The 14,922-nt window shown below is 39.9% G+C and overlaps 4 protein-coding genes across 5 annotated transcripts; 1 reads left to right on the top strand and 3 right to left on the bottom strand.

Moving 5' to 3' along the window:
• Positions 1–516: 516 nt before the first annotated feature.
• Positions 517–4,162, top strand: LOC310964048 (uncharacterized protein; the record flags this gene model as incomplete). The annotated part of the gene is made up of 5 exons (XM_083937035.1): positions 517–721; positions 944–1,152; positions 1,835–1,951; positions 2,694–2,859; positions 3,317–4,162. 5 exons carry the CDS (start codon positions 517–519, stop codon positions 3,499–3,501), a joined length of 882 nt encoding a protein of 293 aa, XP_083793161.1. The 3' UTR covers positions 3,502–4,162.
• A 106-nt stretch (positions 4,163–4,268) lies between these two features.
• On the bottom strand, positions 4,269–6,865 carry LOC310955649 (lysozyme g-like). 2 transcript variants are annotated; one of them, XM_083925603.1, is made up of 5 exons: positions 6,733–6,865; positions 5,550–5,627; positions 5,154–5,368; positions 4,907–5,057; positions 4,269–4,828 (listed from the first exon to the last, which is right to left on the bottom strand). In XM_083925603.1, the coding sequence occupies exons 1-5, from the start codon at positions 6,740–6,742 to the stop codon at positions 4,671–4,673; spliced, it is 612 nt and encodes a 203-aa protein (XP_083781729.1). In that variant the 5' UTR covers positions 6,743–6,865; the 3' UTR covers positions 4,269–4,670. The 2 variants fall into 2 exon arrangements, with proteins under 2 accessions (XP_083781729.1, XP_083781728.1); XM_083925602.1 differs by having other exon boundaries at positions 5,550–5,630; positions 6,733–6,854.
• Positions 6,866–7,497: 632 nt separating this feature from the next.
• Positions 7,498–8,981, bottom strand: LOC310953035 (lysozyme g). Its single transcript, XM_083921928.1, has 5 exons — positions 8,948–8,981; positions 8,738–8,815; positions 8,185–8,399; positions 7,935–8,085; positions 7,498–7,856 (listed from the first exon to the last, which is right to left on the bottom strand). Exons 1-5 carry the CDS (start codon positions 8,949–8,951, stop codon positions 7,720–7,722), a joined length of 585 nt encoding a protein of 194 aa, XP_083778054.1. The 5' UTR covers positions 8,952–8,981; the 3' UTR covers positions 7,498–7,719.
• A 3,424-nt stretch (positions 8,982–12,405) lies between these two features.
• LOC310953045 (lysozyme g-like) lies at positions 12,406–14,672 on the bottom strand. Its single transcript, XM_083921941.1, has 6 exons — positions 14,581–14,672; positions 13,569–13,616; positions 13,400–13,477; positions 13,089–13,300; positions 12,847–12,997; positions 12,406–12,760 (listed from the first exon to the last, which is right to left on the bottom strand). The coding sequence occupies exons 3-6, from the start codon at positions 13,461–13,463 to the stop codon at positions 12,624–12,626; spliced, it is 564 nt and encodes a 187-aa protein (XP_083778067.1). The 5' UTR covers positions 13,464–13,477; positions 13,569–13,616; positions 14,581–14,672; the 3' UTR covers positions 12,406–12,623.
• Between the last annotated feature and the right edge of the window lie 250 nt (positions 14,673–14,922).

Here is a 14,922-nt window from a genome sequence, read left to right as displayed (position 1 = left end):
TGGTCCGATTAACTCATTGTCAGGGGCTAGAAAACTGGCCACGCATAGGGAACAATGATCTGACCAAAATACAGAGGGATCCATGAAGAAAACCTTGTCTAAAGAAAACGGTGTGCGTCAAAATCTATGCACGGTCGCAGTTCAACATCCAGTCTGAGAGCTTGAGAGGATCTGCAAAGGGAAAATCACAACAATTGAACTGCTGCTGAACAGCTGTAACTAATCATTACATTTGAATCTAATCCATTATGAAGCTACAGGATATGTTATGCCGTATTCACACTGATTCAAGCAGGAAATAAACAAGTTAATTTACAGTTCTGCTGCCCTCTTTTGGGCAAAACAAATATATCATGTGTAACTCTTTTGGGTTCTTCATTTTTAGTGTTTCAGTTGGTACACTAAATATGAAAAGCTGCAGAGAAATACATTTTATTTGTACATTTTATTTTTTTTCACCCCTCTAGATGATTTTGATTTCGGCTGTAGAGTAGTTCTTCCTCCCTCCAGAGAGTGATGCCTCGTTCTTTCTTGGTGAAGCGAGGAGGGCTGCACCACCTTGGAAAAAAGACGGGGGCCTGGAATACATCCCTGGAGAACTCCACAGCAGAAACACCAGATAATAACGCAGTGCCCGTCACATTACTGCAGCAGGACCTTCCTGCTGCCAGCCACTCGAATGGAAGCGAGCACCTTCAGCCATTCAGTCCCAAGTATTACGGTGGGTGACAGAAAACACACAAAGCACTTCTTAGATAACTTTAAAAAACAAAATGATTAATAGTAAGCATATTTTTGTTTATTTTGGTGTAGGCCTATGGCAATCTTTGTGAGCCATTATTCAAACAACTCTGACGCTTTAACATGAGATTATAGCAAAAGTGTATTAATTCAAGGTTTCAGACAGTTGCATAATAACTTTCCTGTCTGTCTTTTGTCTCAGACTATAGATCTGCTAAACCCTGCTGTCCGGTCAACTCTAACACTCTCAGCTCCATGGAGAAAGTCGAGCCTCAGCCTCCCAAACCTCATGTGAGCTCAGGATATCCAGACAAACTGTCTGTGGGACGGGGCGACTTGACTCAGCACCCTCACATCCTGTGGGAGACCAGGAGCAGTGCTCCGAGGCAGGAGTGTCCTCTCTGTAGCAAAGTATGGCATCCCTCCATTACATTAGATTACATTAGGGACCGAAAATAAGTCTGGAGGATTAAGACTTTCTTTAAATGTACATTTGTTCTGAAGGAAAGTGCACTACACTACAACAGTGGTGCCTAAACTTAGATAAACGACAGCAGTACAATACAGTAAGCATTCAGAAAAACATATCAATAAAACCATCACATTAATAAAGAATGTTCAAATACTATGAATATAAAACATAATGTAAAAAAACAGCAATATATACCACATTCAAAACGTACAGTAACCCTTTAAGATTCAGTGTATGGTGCAGTGTGAGGGCATTCATAGTGAATTATAATGCAATCATATTGCTTTTTGATTACACCCGTAAACACACACAAGTCTTTGTGATGCACCGTATCAACAGTCGTAAAACATCAAAGAGTGTCTTATGACTTCTCTGGACTAGTTATAAACTAGAAGTTGACTAATGGAGCTTAAAATACATTATGAACTAAACTCACCTATGAGAACATTATTATAGAAGCATCAATATGTACTTAAATGAAAACTTATTACACTGCATGGATCATTATAGCACAACCATGAGTGCTTACAAATGGAAAAAAAATCCACCTTGTGCTCTGAAGTCTGAAGTCACCTCTTTATTTTTTAACATGATAAAATTGTGCTGATCTTGTCTTTGCAGATATTTTCATGTCTGTCAAGTCTAAAGACTCACATGTGCAAGAGTCACAGGAGCAGAGCACCAGCACACATCAAATCCAGCAGGACGCATACTGAGCGGTCACCATGCAGGGGCAAGGTCAATATCACATTTATTTTCTTATATGGATTCATCTCACACTAAAATAATCAATATCATCATGAGTGCAGATCCTGGGGGAGGTTTCTGAAAAACATGAATTGTTCCCCACAATAAAAAATACCCTTAATTATTCAAAATTGAACAATGTATTTTCATAGTTCGCAATATTTACATTTTAGATTCACGTCTAACAAGGATGTATGAAATGGTGAAACAAATAATGTCTAACGAATATAATTCTGACTCCATATTCAAACTCTCACTACAACACAAATGATTCTTAAACAGACGCTGATGATCAGCAGTCTTTAAAGAATAAGGGCTTCATATTTTGATATTCATCCATATCAATGAATCACGCATAAAGTAGTCCCATACACTGGGAGAAAAGGAAGATGTGAGATGTGAAGATATGGGGGTGAGTAGACATTACATGCCACAGACCCTTACAATTATCATTTACTAATATAACAGTTAAGTAAAATTACGATTTACTAATATAACAGCTATGAGCAGTGATACGCGCTGTTAAGGACAAATAAACAAGAAAGGTTAGCACAATAAATGATTCCATGTGCAGTACTTTTTGAATGAAGTTGTGAGCCCCTATGAAGTTGTGATGTATGCCCCCCCCCCCCCCCCCCCCCCCGCTCCTGACATTGGATCTGCACCCCTGAATGGCATGCACATATGAGGTACAACACTCCTGAGTCTATAAGCACAGTGTCTGTGGTTTTAGGAGAGGACGTTTGGCTGTTCGGTGTGTGGGAAAGTGTTCAAACGCTCCTCCACCCTCTCCACTCATCTGCTCATACATTCAGACACCCGTCCGTACCCCTGCCAGTACTGTGGCAAAAGGTTCCACCAGAAGTCTGACATGAAGAAACACACCTTCATACACACAGGTATGTTTATGTTATCTTCTTGACTGTTTTTAATATGGAATATGGAATTATTCAACTGAAATCAGTTTCATTTCCAAACATCACTTTTGCTAATCACCAACACTTACCGTTTTATTACTTATTGGTCAACTGTTTATATTTTATCATATTTTATTTGTTTTTTAATTATTTTTTAATTCTTACTGGTGGAGAGTACTCTCTTATTTTTAGTTTAAAAGAAGAATACTAATTGCACACTTGAATAAACTTCTTTTTTTCAACCGATGTTAATGGATGTCCTTATGTCATCATAAATTGATTTTCTTTGGGTTTTGAAATGTTGTGTATGACATGTTAATTAATTTAATACGATATATATATATATATATATATATACAGTACAGTAATATAGCTGTTTAATCTACACAGTTGGAACACCCTGTGTATTCATATGACGTGTGCTGTGTTTGTGTGCCAGGTGAGAAGCCCCATGTGTGTCAGATATGTGGGAAGGGATTCAGTCAGAGTTCCAACCTCATCACCCACAGCCGTAAACACAGGGACGACCGGCCCCACCGCTGTCCTCAGTGCCTCTACAGCTTCCAGCACAAAGTTGACCTTCAGCAGCACCAGGATCAACACTGCTCCTACCGCCGACTCTGACACACATTCAGCCTTTTTGCAGAAGCAGCAGAAAAAACATTCAGGACAGAGAGCTGCTGAATGTGTCGACTTCTTGTTCCCAACTTTACAGAGTTACTCTCACGTTAAACACGGTGTTTTTATATTTATAGAAAAGAACGCTTCAATTATTTGTCATTTTTTTAAGTGAACCGTCATCCTACCAACATATTTAAGGTCTACGGACTGAGGGCCCTGGGACAACTACTGTAAGAAACAAACATCATATCAAAATGCTTACTTGACTTATGAATGATGTACTTAAAGCTGCAGTATGTAAAAGCAAAAGACAATGCTAGAATTAGCAGCAGAGTGAGAGCTCTTCCTGCGGCTCCCCCTCTCCAATAGAAATACACTCTTTCTCTCTGAAAGGACCCGTGATTGGCCAAAGTCTTCCGTCAAGGCTAAATTTTCTAAAACCTGAAAACAGAGCCAAAAGGTGATGCAGAAGTCAAATTACGGATTTTTCCCCCCTCAAAATCGCAAAACACAGGCTGCCTACCCCAGGTTAAAAAGCATCTACAGAAAAAATAAATATTATTATTTTAGGAAAATTACAGCTGATTTGCATATGCCCCTGACACTCTGCTATGTCTGATACTTTAAATTAGAAACCAAGGCAAATATTTATCTTTTATTCAATTGTATCTGTTCAAAACTGCCCAGGCTGCAATTGGGGGCTTTTGACTTGTTCTTTTGGCTTCTTTGGTATTTTTAAAAAGCACTAATTAAATCAGGAAACAATGATATGAAGTTATTTGGAACAAATTTATTGACCAAAACGTGAAAAATTGAAATGATAGAACAAAGCGCCTGTAAGATATGACAGAAAGTATACCTCTGGGGTCTGCAGGTATACCCCAGTCAGGGCGATGAGAGTTAACATCATGTCAAAAGCAAAAATAACAAATGTCATAATGTGGTTCCTAACAAACAAAGATGAACGGCATTGCCAAGGAGGATTCAGTTTATGAGAAATTACATTTTACAATACAACTGTTCTTATCTTTCCACATTCTCCATATCCGCTGCAGGGCGGTCTTATCTGTGATTTAGCTTTGAAACACGTTTGCACACAATACAGAATGTTACCTTCGTGATTTATAGGAGATTTTTCAGAGATATATGTTGTGGACAGCTTCAGGCAGGTATTAAAATATGTTGCACCAGGATCCAGAGTTGTTTCTGTACCACTGAGCTCTGGCAACAACGTCATTGGAGTAGTCTCCACCTGTTGTTTCCTTGTCCACATTATCAGGATCTTTTTTATCAACTTTTCCATCCCCTATATTGTAGGCTGCTATCCCTCCTATAGAAACAAACAGTGAGAATGAAGCAAAATATGAAGTTGGTACATGTGTGGCTCTACTGATTCACTAAAACAAACCTTTCAGCTGCTCCTCCGCGCTCCACTTATCACATTCATTGCGGAACACTTTGATAAAATCAACCAAGATGTCGGTGGCTTGGCGGAGATGTGTCAAACTGTTCCAACCACCCTTTGCAGTGTGTCCACCTCCATTTGGATTGACATCAACCTAAATTAGTGTCGAGGAAATGGCATGAACACTGTTATTGTATTGAAATGTGAGGCTTTAATGCGAGGATGTGAGAACAACAGTATTTATTACAACCTGCATCAGTCCCCAGGCGTTATATTCTCCTCTGCTTGTGTCATAGTCTCCCCAGCCGTCCTTTAGTCCATTTCCAGCCCTGGACTCTCTGGAGATGATGGCAGCAATGAGAGCTGGGTCAATATTCTTTTCCTTTGCCACTGTTTCGATTTTAGACATGTACTTTTGCATTCTGCTCGAATCTTCCTTTGCCATTTCGTTTGATGCCTTAACACCTTTAGAGAGAAACCAAACAGAACAGGAATGAGGCCTCAATGCAGCAAAGTGTATATAAATCTTCCTGATGATGTAGTAGTATTGATGTAGTTACACCATATATTTGGATAGTTACTGTATATTAAAGACTCATGATTATTTCTACATTCAGCTCCTGTGTCTCTCTACTGCAGTGCTTACCTGAATATGATAGCCCGTTGGCCGTTGATGTTTTCTTTGAGGCACCAGAAGTTTTCACCTTCATGATGTCTCCATAACCTGCTTATGTTGAGTTTAATCATTGCAGACAAGATCTTTACTAACGACATGTTGTAATTTATGTTAGAATACAAATAGCACAGCAACATATCAAACATAATATTAACATGTTGTGTTGTGTCTAGTGATGAGCAAATGAGGCTTCAAGTAGCCCCAGGAACCATGAGTTGTATATTTGTGGAGCCCGCTAGATAGAGCTCTTGAATAAAAAAAAAAGGCTCAATGGATGGTAACTCAGTGTGTTTCCAACACTTTGTTGAACATAAAGCACAATCTAGTGGATAAAGGGAATGGTTCATATATTTTAAAGAAGCCCATTTCTGATCATAACCACTTGTCTGTTTTGGACTAAAGGTGACAACAGTACTTCTAAAGTTCTATAATGGCCAAAGAGGTTGCACCGATACTTCAGATCTTTTGAAGTGAGGTTATATGAGGTAGTTATCCATAGCCAGTGTGTTATCTACAGTAGATGGCAGTCTGTGCACTTTGAGTTTGTATAAGCGGGCAAGAGAAGAGGGATGGAACATGTAAGCAGCTCTCGTTATCAAAGCCACCAGACTCCATTTTAAAAACAGTAATTCAACCTCACTGAACACGGTGGTCCACTGCTGTCTCCATTAGTTTGTTTGTTTGTTAGTTTTGTTAGTTCCGCACCCTTTAAAACATCAAAGTCACACAATAACACCAACAAACCCACCGGTGGAGCTAAAACTGTGAAAATACTCTGAATATAGTGTACACTTAAACTGATTTTCTTTTAGGCAGACCTCTGTTGAGTAATATGTTTAGCTGCTGCTCCTGTCCACAGCAGTACATTTCTTATCTTCCTTGACAGGACTCATGTCTGTCTGCTTCTCCAAACTGTACCTCATACAACCCCACTTCAAAAGATCAGAACTAACCCTTAAATAAAGAGACAATTGAGCACAGCAGACATGGTTTAGGCTCGAGTTAGAATATTACAAGAATCAGTGGAGAAGATGGAGATTGAAGACATGGAAAGAATCCACAAAAACGTGGAAAGAAATAGTGATGAGTTGACATACCACAAGCTCCTTCACAGTTGATAATACACTAAAGGATAAAACAACAAAATGCTTACCATTCCCCATTTTCTCTGTGGATAGTCCTCTTGAACCTGAATATGAGAGCTGTAACAGAACTGTGCTAGTTTAAGTAAAACTATGTAATGTGAGAGCTGCACCCTTCCCCTGTGTTCACTATCTGGTGTAAACATGCAATATATGGCCTCAGTGCTTCCTTTCCGAGGCACAGACCTCTTCATAGTGCCCGCCTTCTATTCTATTTCTCGCCTGTAGGAGGCGGAAGTGAACAGGTCTGGCTAGCCAGGGAAGGGAATCAGGGGAAAGCATCTGATTTAAAGGAAATGGCCCTCACTTATTGTGACAGCAGACATTTATCTACTTAAGTACTTTAATCGTACATTTTCATGTTCTCATGATGCAGTCAAAGGAACTTGCTCACCTCATTGGGTGTTTCCTTCCTGTGCAGGACAATGTGTGTATTTTGGGAGTAGAGGTTTGGGTGTTCCCTGTGTTTCCTTGTTCATGTATTGTTTCGTTTTTGTTTTTACTATGCTTTTATTTTCTTCTAAAGTATGAAAAGTGCCATATAAATAAAGTTGATTTAATCTGAATAATGAACCTAACACCCAGATAAATAAAACTCTGTAAATGTCTTACTTAGTTATTTATAACTGCTAATCAGATCAGTCAATACCCTTCATTAATTCCGGTCTTTCTTCAATAACAGATTCCAACTAGCAGGTAACAGTGATTATTTTCTGCAGTTGTATACCGAATTAAACAAACGATAAACTACAAAAGCGAGACAGGACAATACAAGATGTGATTGAATGTTTTATTACATAAGTGCAGAAAAACACACACTTAAATACAAGGGAATGTATGTTTATTATTCCAAAGGCAGCATCCATCTGTTTGTGTTGATATCAGCTTTAATTACACACATGAACAAATCCTTACAGTGTGTTGTAATTGCACATTGCGCTCATTACAAACATGGTTTCCTACATGATTTTATAGGAGGCTGTGAGCAGCCTCAGGTTTCAAAAGCCTCGATTGTTTTTGTACCACTGAGCTCTGGCAACAACATCATTGGAGTAGTCTTGACCTGTCGTGCTTCCATCCACGTTATCATATGAATGGACGTTTCCATCCCCCATATTGTAGGCTGCTATCCCTCCTGCGGAGACAAATACGAGTGAGAACAAAGCGAAGCAAAGCGCGCAGAGAGTCTGTGCACGGTTTCAGTAAAATGAACCTTTCAGCTGCTGCTCCGTGCTCCAGTTAGGAAATTTGTTGCGAATTCGTTTGATGAAATAAACCAAGATTTCGGCGCCTTGGCAGAGGTGTTCCTCGCTGTCCCATGCGCCCCTTGCAGTGTGTCCACCTCCATTTGGATTGACATCAACCTACATTGGTGGCAATGAAATGGCATCAACACTGTTTTTATTGTATTGAAATGTGAGGCTTTAATGAGAGGATCTGAGAACAACAGTATTTATTACAACCTGCATCAGTCCCCAGGCGTTATATGCTCCTCTGCCTGTGTCATAGTCTCCCCAGCCATTGTGTAATGCATTTCCAGCTCTGGACTCTCTGGAGATGATGGCAGCAATGAGAGCTGGGTCGATTCCATATTTACCTCCCACTCTGTTGATTTTAGACCTGTACTTCTCCATTCTGCCGGCATCAGTTTGTGCCATGGTGTGTGATGCGCTCTCACCTTGAGAGAGAAATCAAACAGAAATTTGACCTAGTAACAATTGGGCTGTAGATATCTGAAATGGGAGTTTTTCCTAGTAAGAATTACATTGGTCCAGTCCAGAATGTTCATTCTGGGCATCTGTACAATGTAATCGTGGATATCTATAATTGAAAGCCCAATACACATAAATTGCAAAAGTGACGTCATTTGTGGTAGTAAGAAAGTCATGTTTTTTTTTGACAAGGAAAACATTTATTACACATATATGCAACACACATACAGTCTAGCTATTAAATGTTAAAACTGGTTACATAAGTAATCATGTTTCTACCATTTTTAAGCTGATCGGTGTTTACCTGAGTATCCCAGGCTGTCCTGCTGAGATGTTTGCCATGAAGCACCAGAAGCTTCAACCCTCATGATGTTTCCATAACCTGTTAATGTTCACTTTGTTAGAATAGTTTTAAAAACACACCCGCAACATGAGGAGACATAACCTGTACATAAAGGGCATGAGTGGCAATAACTAGATGCTACAAAAATGCAATTATAACAGGTGAGCTTACCCATGTTTCCTGTTTCCTCTTGTGTTGGTCTTTGTCTTTATAAGAGAGCCTGAAACCTGTCTCTTGGGGCACTCTGTCTGTATTTATACCGGGATGTTTACTTTCAGTTTCACTTTGACATCCTCGTCTTCCCTACTATTGTCTCGCCTGTAGAGGGTGGTATTATGTAGGCCGGGATTGCCAGTGAAGAAAGTAGAGACACTGAGGAGAGAGCATGTGATTTAAAGGAAATGGCCCTCACTTACTGTAACAGCAGACATTTATCTAACGTGCTCAGCCTGCAGCTTTACTGTGGCAGACTGTAAACCAGGTAAAGTTGTAAATGCAACTTTCAGATACATGTTGCAGGATTTGTGCAAATTCCACCTGGAAACTACCTTTTATTTGAGGACATGTTGAGATTTGCACTCAATCTGTTTAATTTTCATTCCTTATTAAAAGTTTTTGAGCTCCCTGATATTTTTCAGGCCAGGCATTATTCATTTATATTGTTGTTCACTTTCATTATGACATTTCACAGTTTTGAGCTTTAAGACCATACCTTAATCTTTCGTGTTCGTGTTCTCATGGTTCAGCCAAAGGTTCAGCTTTGAGGTTGGCACCCTTTCAAGGTTAGCACCCTGTTTGCTTCCTGTGCAGCACGATAATGAAACTAACACAAGATAAAACTCTGTAAATGTCTTACTTAGCCGTACAGAATTACACAAACAATAAACACCAGGAGAGAGACAAGGCAATATAAGATGTGATTAAATACAAATCTTAGGTAGTTACATACGTGCAGAGAACACGCAAGCGCGCGCACACACACACACACAAACACACACACACACACACACACACACACACGCACACACACTTACAAAGGAATGTGCATATTCTATCACACATCCTGTGTTTCTTCTTTCTGTTTAATAAGGAAATGTGGCTAGGGTAAACTGCAGGTTTACATCTCTTACTGATATTTTTGAATAATCATGTTAAGGTAAAAATAATAATAATAATATAATAATAATAATAATACTTCATACATTACCAGTCCTGTTATTTTAATCTCCTTAAGAACATGAACGCACATTCAATCTTTTCTGCAAAAACATGCTTTTCCCTCCACATTTATGCAATTCTGTTTTCTCTGTCTGGAAAAAACAACTGGAGACTTGTATATTGAGGGTATTCGGTCATCTTTCTAACAATTGCAACAGTCCTCATAGCCTAATATCAACACACTTTATTATCTTTGAATATCACATTGTGAAAATATGCCAGAACATACCATACTTGACAGCCTTGTTTGCCATGATCCTGCCAGTCAGGGATCAATCTATTTTCTATATTCATCCTTGCAAACCCATGTCGTACTGTGTGATGTAAGATTAAACAATGTGTGGGTAGAAGAGCAGGGTTTTTAAATCACTGATGATACAAGGCGATTCTTTTTAAGAGAAACAGCAGTTCCTTAAACATTAGACTAGACTTATACAATTCAAGATTGTGCACAGACTCCACTAAATCAAGGCTCCATATAAATTTACATCCCTACCCTTGTGAAATAAAGGCAAACAGGACACAGGTACGCTTGACAGTCAGTTGTGAATATACCCCCAAGCTCTGCTCCTTCTTGTCTCTTGTATTTGATTCCACTGGGACGCTCCTTTTACTTTAAAGATTGTTGCCACAACAAGAGTACGTTTGTTTTTCATTTTCATACCTTAGAAGTTAATAAACTTTTGAACTTTTGTGACCACCTTAATCTTTCATTTTCATGTTCTGCTTATACAGTCAAAGGTTCAGCGTTGAGGTCAGCACTCGCTGACAGCGTGTTTCCTTCCTGTGCACAATAATGAAACTAACACCCAGATATAACTCTGTACACTTATAGCACCACATGCCACCAATGGCTGAGGCAGCTCAGAAATATGATTCAAAAGGAAGGCCTCCAATATAAACGTACAAACAAGGGAAATGACCTGAAAATCTGGAAAACGTTTCTTAGCAACGCCATGTTGTGATGGGATCAAACATGCTGGGATGCCAAATGGATGCTGGTTTTTGTTTTTTTCTGTTTCCTCCATCTCCTGGATGATATTTATTATCTAAAAAGTATTAAATGGTAAATGGACTTGTACTTATATACCACCTTTCTAGTCTTCTGACTACTCAAGGCGCTTTCACAGTGTCTTTCACATTCACCCATTCACACAGACATTCACACTGATGGCAGTGGATCTACATACCATGTCATCTAATCTAACCATTCACACCACATTTACAAACCCATGCGCAGCACGGGGAGCAATTCAGGGTTCAGTGTCTTGCCCAAGGACACTTCGACATGTGGATCGGGGAAGGTGGGGATCCAACAGCCAATCTCTCGAATGGAGGATGACCCACTCTTCCACTGAGCAACAGTCAGACCATTAACATTTTTGTGTTTGTATTCTTTGTTTGCTGCTTGCTATTCTTTGTTTCAATCCTCCCCTAAAGTCTGATTGGTCACCCCAGTCAGAGACCAGTGGGTTTGTTCTATGGGTTCCTACAACTCTTTCTTTACAGAAATGATCACTTTTTGATAATCCCAGACAGTTTGGGGCTAAAACATGCAGTTTTTCTCATACAGAACAAATGTGTGGATTCAATTATTCACTTGAGATTTACAACTGAGCTTACTACAGCCCCAGAAAGACAAATAGTTGGTGGGCCTGCCAGCAGCCAATTGGAGTGTAATAGTTAATGTTATTCCATTGGTGGGTGCACTGCACATGCACATACTTCAGTACATGCCACCCTTGCATAAGCCAGTGCCCCACTTGGGCCACCCCAGTCAAAAAAGTCTGGACACACCCCTGCTTTTCAATCTGCATTCAGGACCTGCAACTAAAACTGTAAATGCCTCTCAGTGTCAATGTGTGTGCTTTTAATACTGGAACTTTTGACACCAAAGATCATTGTATGCACATACTGGAAAATCTATTTGCCATGGCTGGGCCTGTCATCGCATGGTTAAAATCCCACTTATTGAAAAGAAATGAGTTTGTTTCTTTTAATAATACTATATCACAATTTTCCAAAGTGAAATATGAAGTACTTCAGGACTCTGTGTCTGGACCACTGCTTTTCTATCTTTATATGTCACCTTTTGGCCAAATTATATGCAGTCATGGAACGAATTTCAACTGCTACGCTCATGATACTCGATCGATAGCTCGATGTGCCTGTAAAGACGGATGATCATACCCCCTTCTCCTAAATTCTAATGATGTCGGCCATTGGCCCTTCTGTAAATATAACAGTACAACATCACATATAATGATATATGATTACACACATGGACAAACCCTTAGTTTGTTGTAAAGCATTTATTAACTGTTACAATATTTTGTGTCAAGTTATTGATTTATTTAGTAAGTAGCTGTGTAATACGTGGGATAATGCAGAGTGAGTAGGTTGTTATTGCTCATCCAACACCTTCCTGGGGATAGACAATAACAACCCGTTTGCTCTACATAATTCCTCACATAATACACTCGAATGTTTCTGATGACTTATAATTGTTGAAAAATACATCAATCAGGGTTTAAAAGAAGAATCCGCATGTTTTAATGTTACGTTTTTTCATATATTACCGACATGCTTTCATACATGATTTCCAAGAAGTTGTGGGCAGCTTCAGGTTTTAAAAGCCACCTTCGCTTTTGAACCACTGAGCTCTGGCAATAACATCGTTGGAGTAATCGCCTCCTGACGTTTTGGCGTCCACCTCTTCATAGGAACGGATGTCCAAAATTCCTGAATTGTAGACTGCAAGCCCTCCTGCAGAGAGAAATACAAATGAGAACAAAGCGAAAAACAATGTGGAGGCAGTTTGTCATGACGTCTACTAATTCTACAAAACAGACCTTTTAGCTGCTGCTCCTTGCTCCAGTCTGGAAATCTGTGCTTCATGTTGACGATGGAACGAATCAGGATGTCGGTGCATTGGCAGAGGTGTTGCTCACTGTCCCATGCGCCTTTTGGGACGTGTCCACCTCCTTTTGGATTGACATAAATCTATGGAAATATCATTAGAGTTCAGATAAACACTGCTGCCATTTAAACATGAGACACTAGGAGGGACTGATTGAAGCAGTTTCGTTATTACCTGCATCAGCCCAAAGGTATATGCTCCTGTCTTTTCATCACAGTAGCCCTTGCCTCCCGTCAGTGTCTTTCCAGCTCTGCATGATCTGGAAATGATCGCAGCAATGAGAGCTGGATCAATCCCTTTCTGGCGAGCCACGTTTTGGATGATGGATTTGTAGTCGTTCATTTCAAACAGGTCCGTCTCCGCCATGGCATGTGAGGCCTTTATACCTTTAGAAAGTAATCAATAGGACAGGAGTATGGTCTCAGTCTTTTCAATCTATTCATACAGTTACAGATATCAGATATAAATAGATATCATGTGGTTACCAGAGTATTTCAGGTTGTCCTGCTGAGCTGTTTGCATTGAGGCCCCAGTAGTTTCCACAGTCATGATGTCGCCATACTCTGCAAATGTGTAACAGAGCAAACTCAGCACACTTGCACATCGAAGTGAACAGATCTTTGTTTATTTAATCATCCAAATCCACTTGCTTACTGGAAACAGATGGAAACACAGTCAGTGATCCTTCACTTGTGTCTTTGGCTGGAAACATACAAAGACACAATGTTAAATAGCACTGAAACAATTTTTTGACAGACTTTACTAATATTGTTATGGGCAGCAGGCAACAAGGGTGTGAGGTAGAAGTAAAGCTTGAAATAAAAGTAAAAAAATAAAAATCTCTCTCTTCCATTTCCTGTCATCTCAGTTGTGCTGTCCATACAAGGCAGGCCTAAGGGGGTTGGGTGGGGGGTGAGGGACGGGGCCTGCACACATAGATAAGTCACAATCTTAAAACTTAAAAGTTTAGGCCTGAAATAAAACTGTGGGGTGTTGAGCCATATTCTAACTATGAAATACCATATTCTTTTATATAAATCTGGGGAAATAATGTAATTATGAACACCAGCATAGTTGTGTTTTATCACAGTAAGTCATATATTTTAGTTTACAGCTAAAAAAAATAAATAAATAAAGCTAATGTGGGCATGAACCTCTTTAAAATGAAACCATTTGTGTTTTCAGGGCAGTTATTAGAAACTATTATTAAACAATTATAAGAACATCTGAATCACTTTTGTTTCTTGAACTTTGAGACCAGATATTTGTGAAAGTTTGTGTGACAAACTTCGAAACACAAGAACAAAATGGGGATGTAATTGTAATCGACTGTAATGTAACTGTACTTGTCTGTAAGTGTAATTGGCTGTAAGTGTAATTGCCCTTAGGTGTGAATGGTTGTCTGTCTCTGTTTGTCTCTATGTGCCCTGTGATAGACTGGCGTCCTGTCCAGGGTGTACCCCACCTCACGCCCGATGTCAGCTGGGATCGGCTCCAGCCCCCCCGCGACCCCGACCCCGGGATAAGCGGTTGAAGATGAATGAATGAATGACTGCCAGTTAGACTTAACCATTTAAGTCCCTTGTCTTTTAAAATAAAAAAAACTGCTTGAAATCTCTTTTGAAACCAAACTTGGGAAACATAAAAACCTGCGTGTTAAACTCACCGAAACTCTCTTTTTGCTCGTTGCAGCCAATCCGCCCCAGAATCTCCAGAGCCACTTGTTTCGCTAAGGACTCAGTTAAGATTTAAATCAGCCCATCTGCGACCTCTCCGCGTATTTTCCCCTCCAGAGCCGAGCGCCTGACCCGCGGCTCATCCTTGCGGTCCAGAACCTCGGAGCAGAAGTTTTTCATCTCAAGTTCACTCAAGTCCTCCAGCACGTCTTTCAACGCGCGTCTAACGGTCTTTGGAGGCATCTCTGCTGCTGCTGCTGCTGCTGCTGCTGCTGTGAGCTCCCCTCCCTGCTGGAGTGCAGCTGGACTGGGAGTAGTCTTTGCTGTGACTG

Source organism: Echiichthys vipera (assembly GCF_963691815.1).
Source record: "Echiichthys vipera genome assembly, chromosome: 2".
NCBI classification, from domain to species: Eukaryota; Metazoa; Chordata; class Actinopteri; order Perciformes; family Trachinidae; genus Echiichthys; species Echiichthys vipera.
Note: the sequence above shows the minus strand (reverse complement) of the source record. Positions and strands in the feature narration are given on the sequence as shown.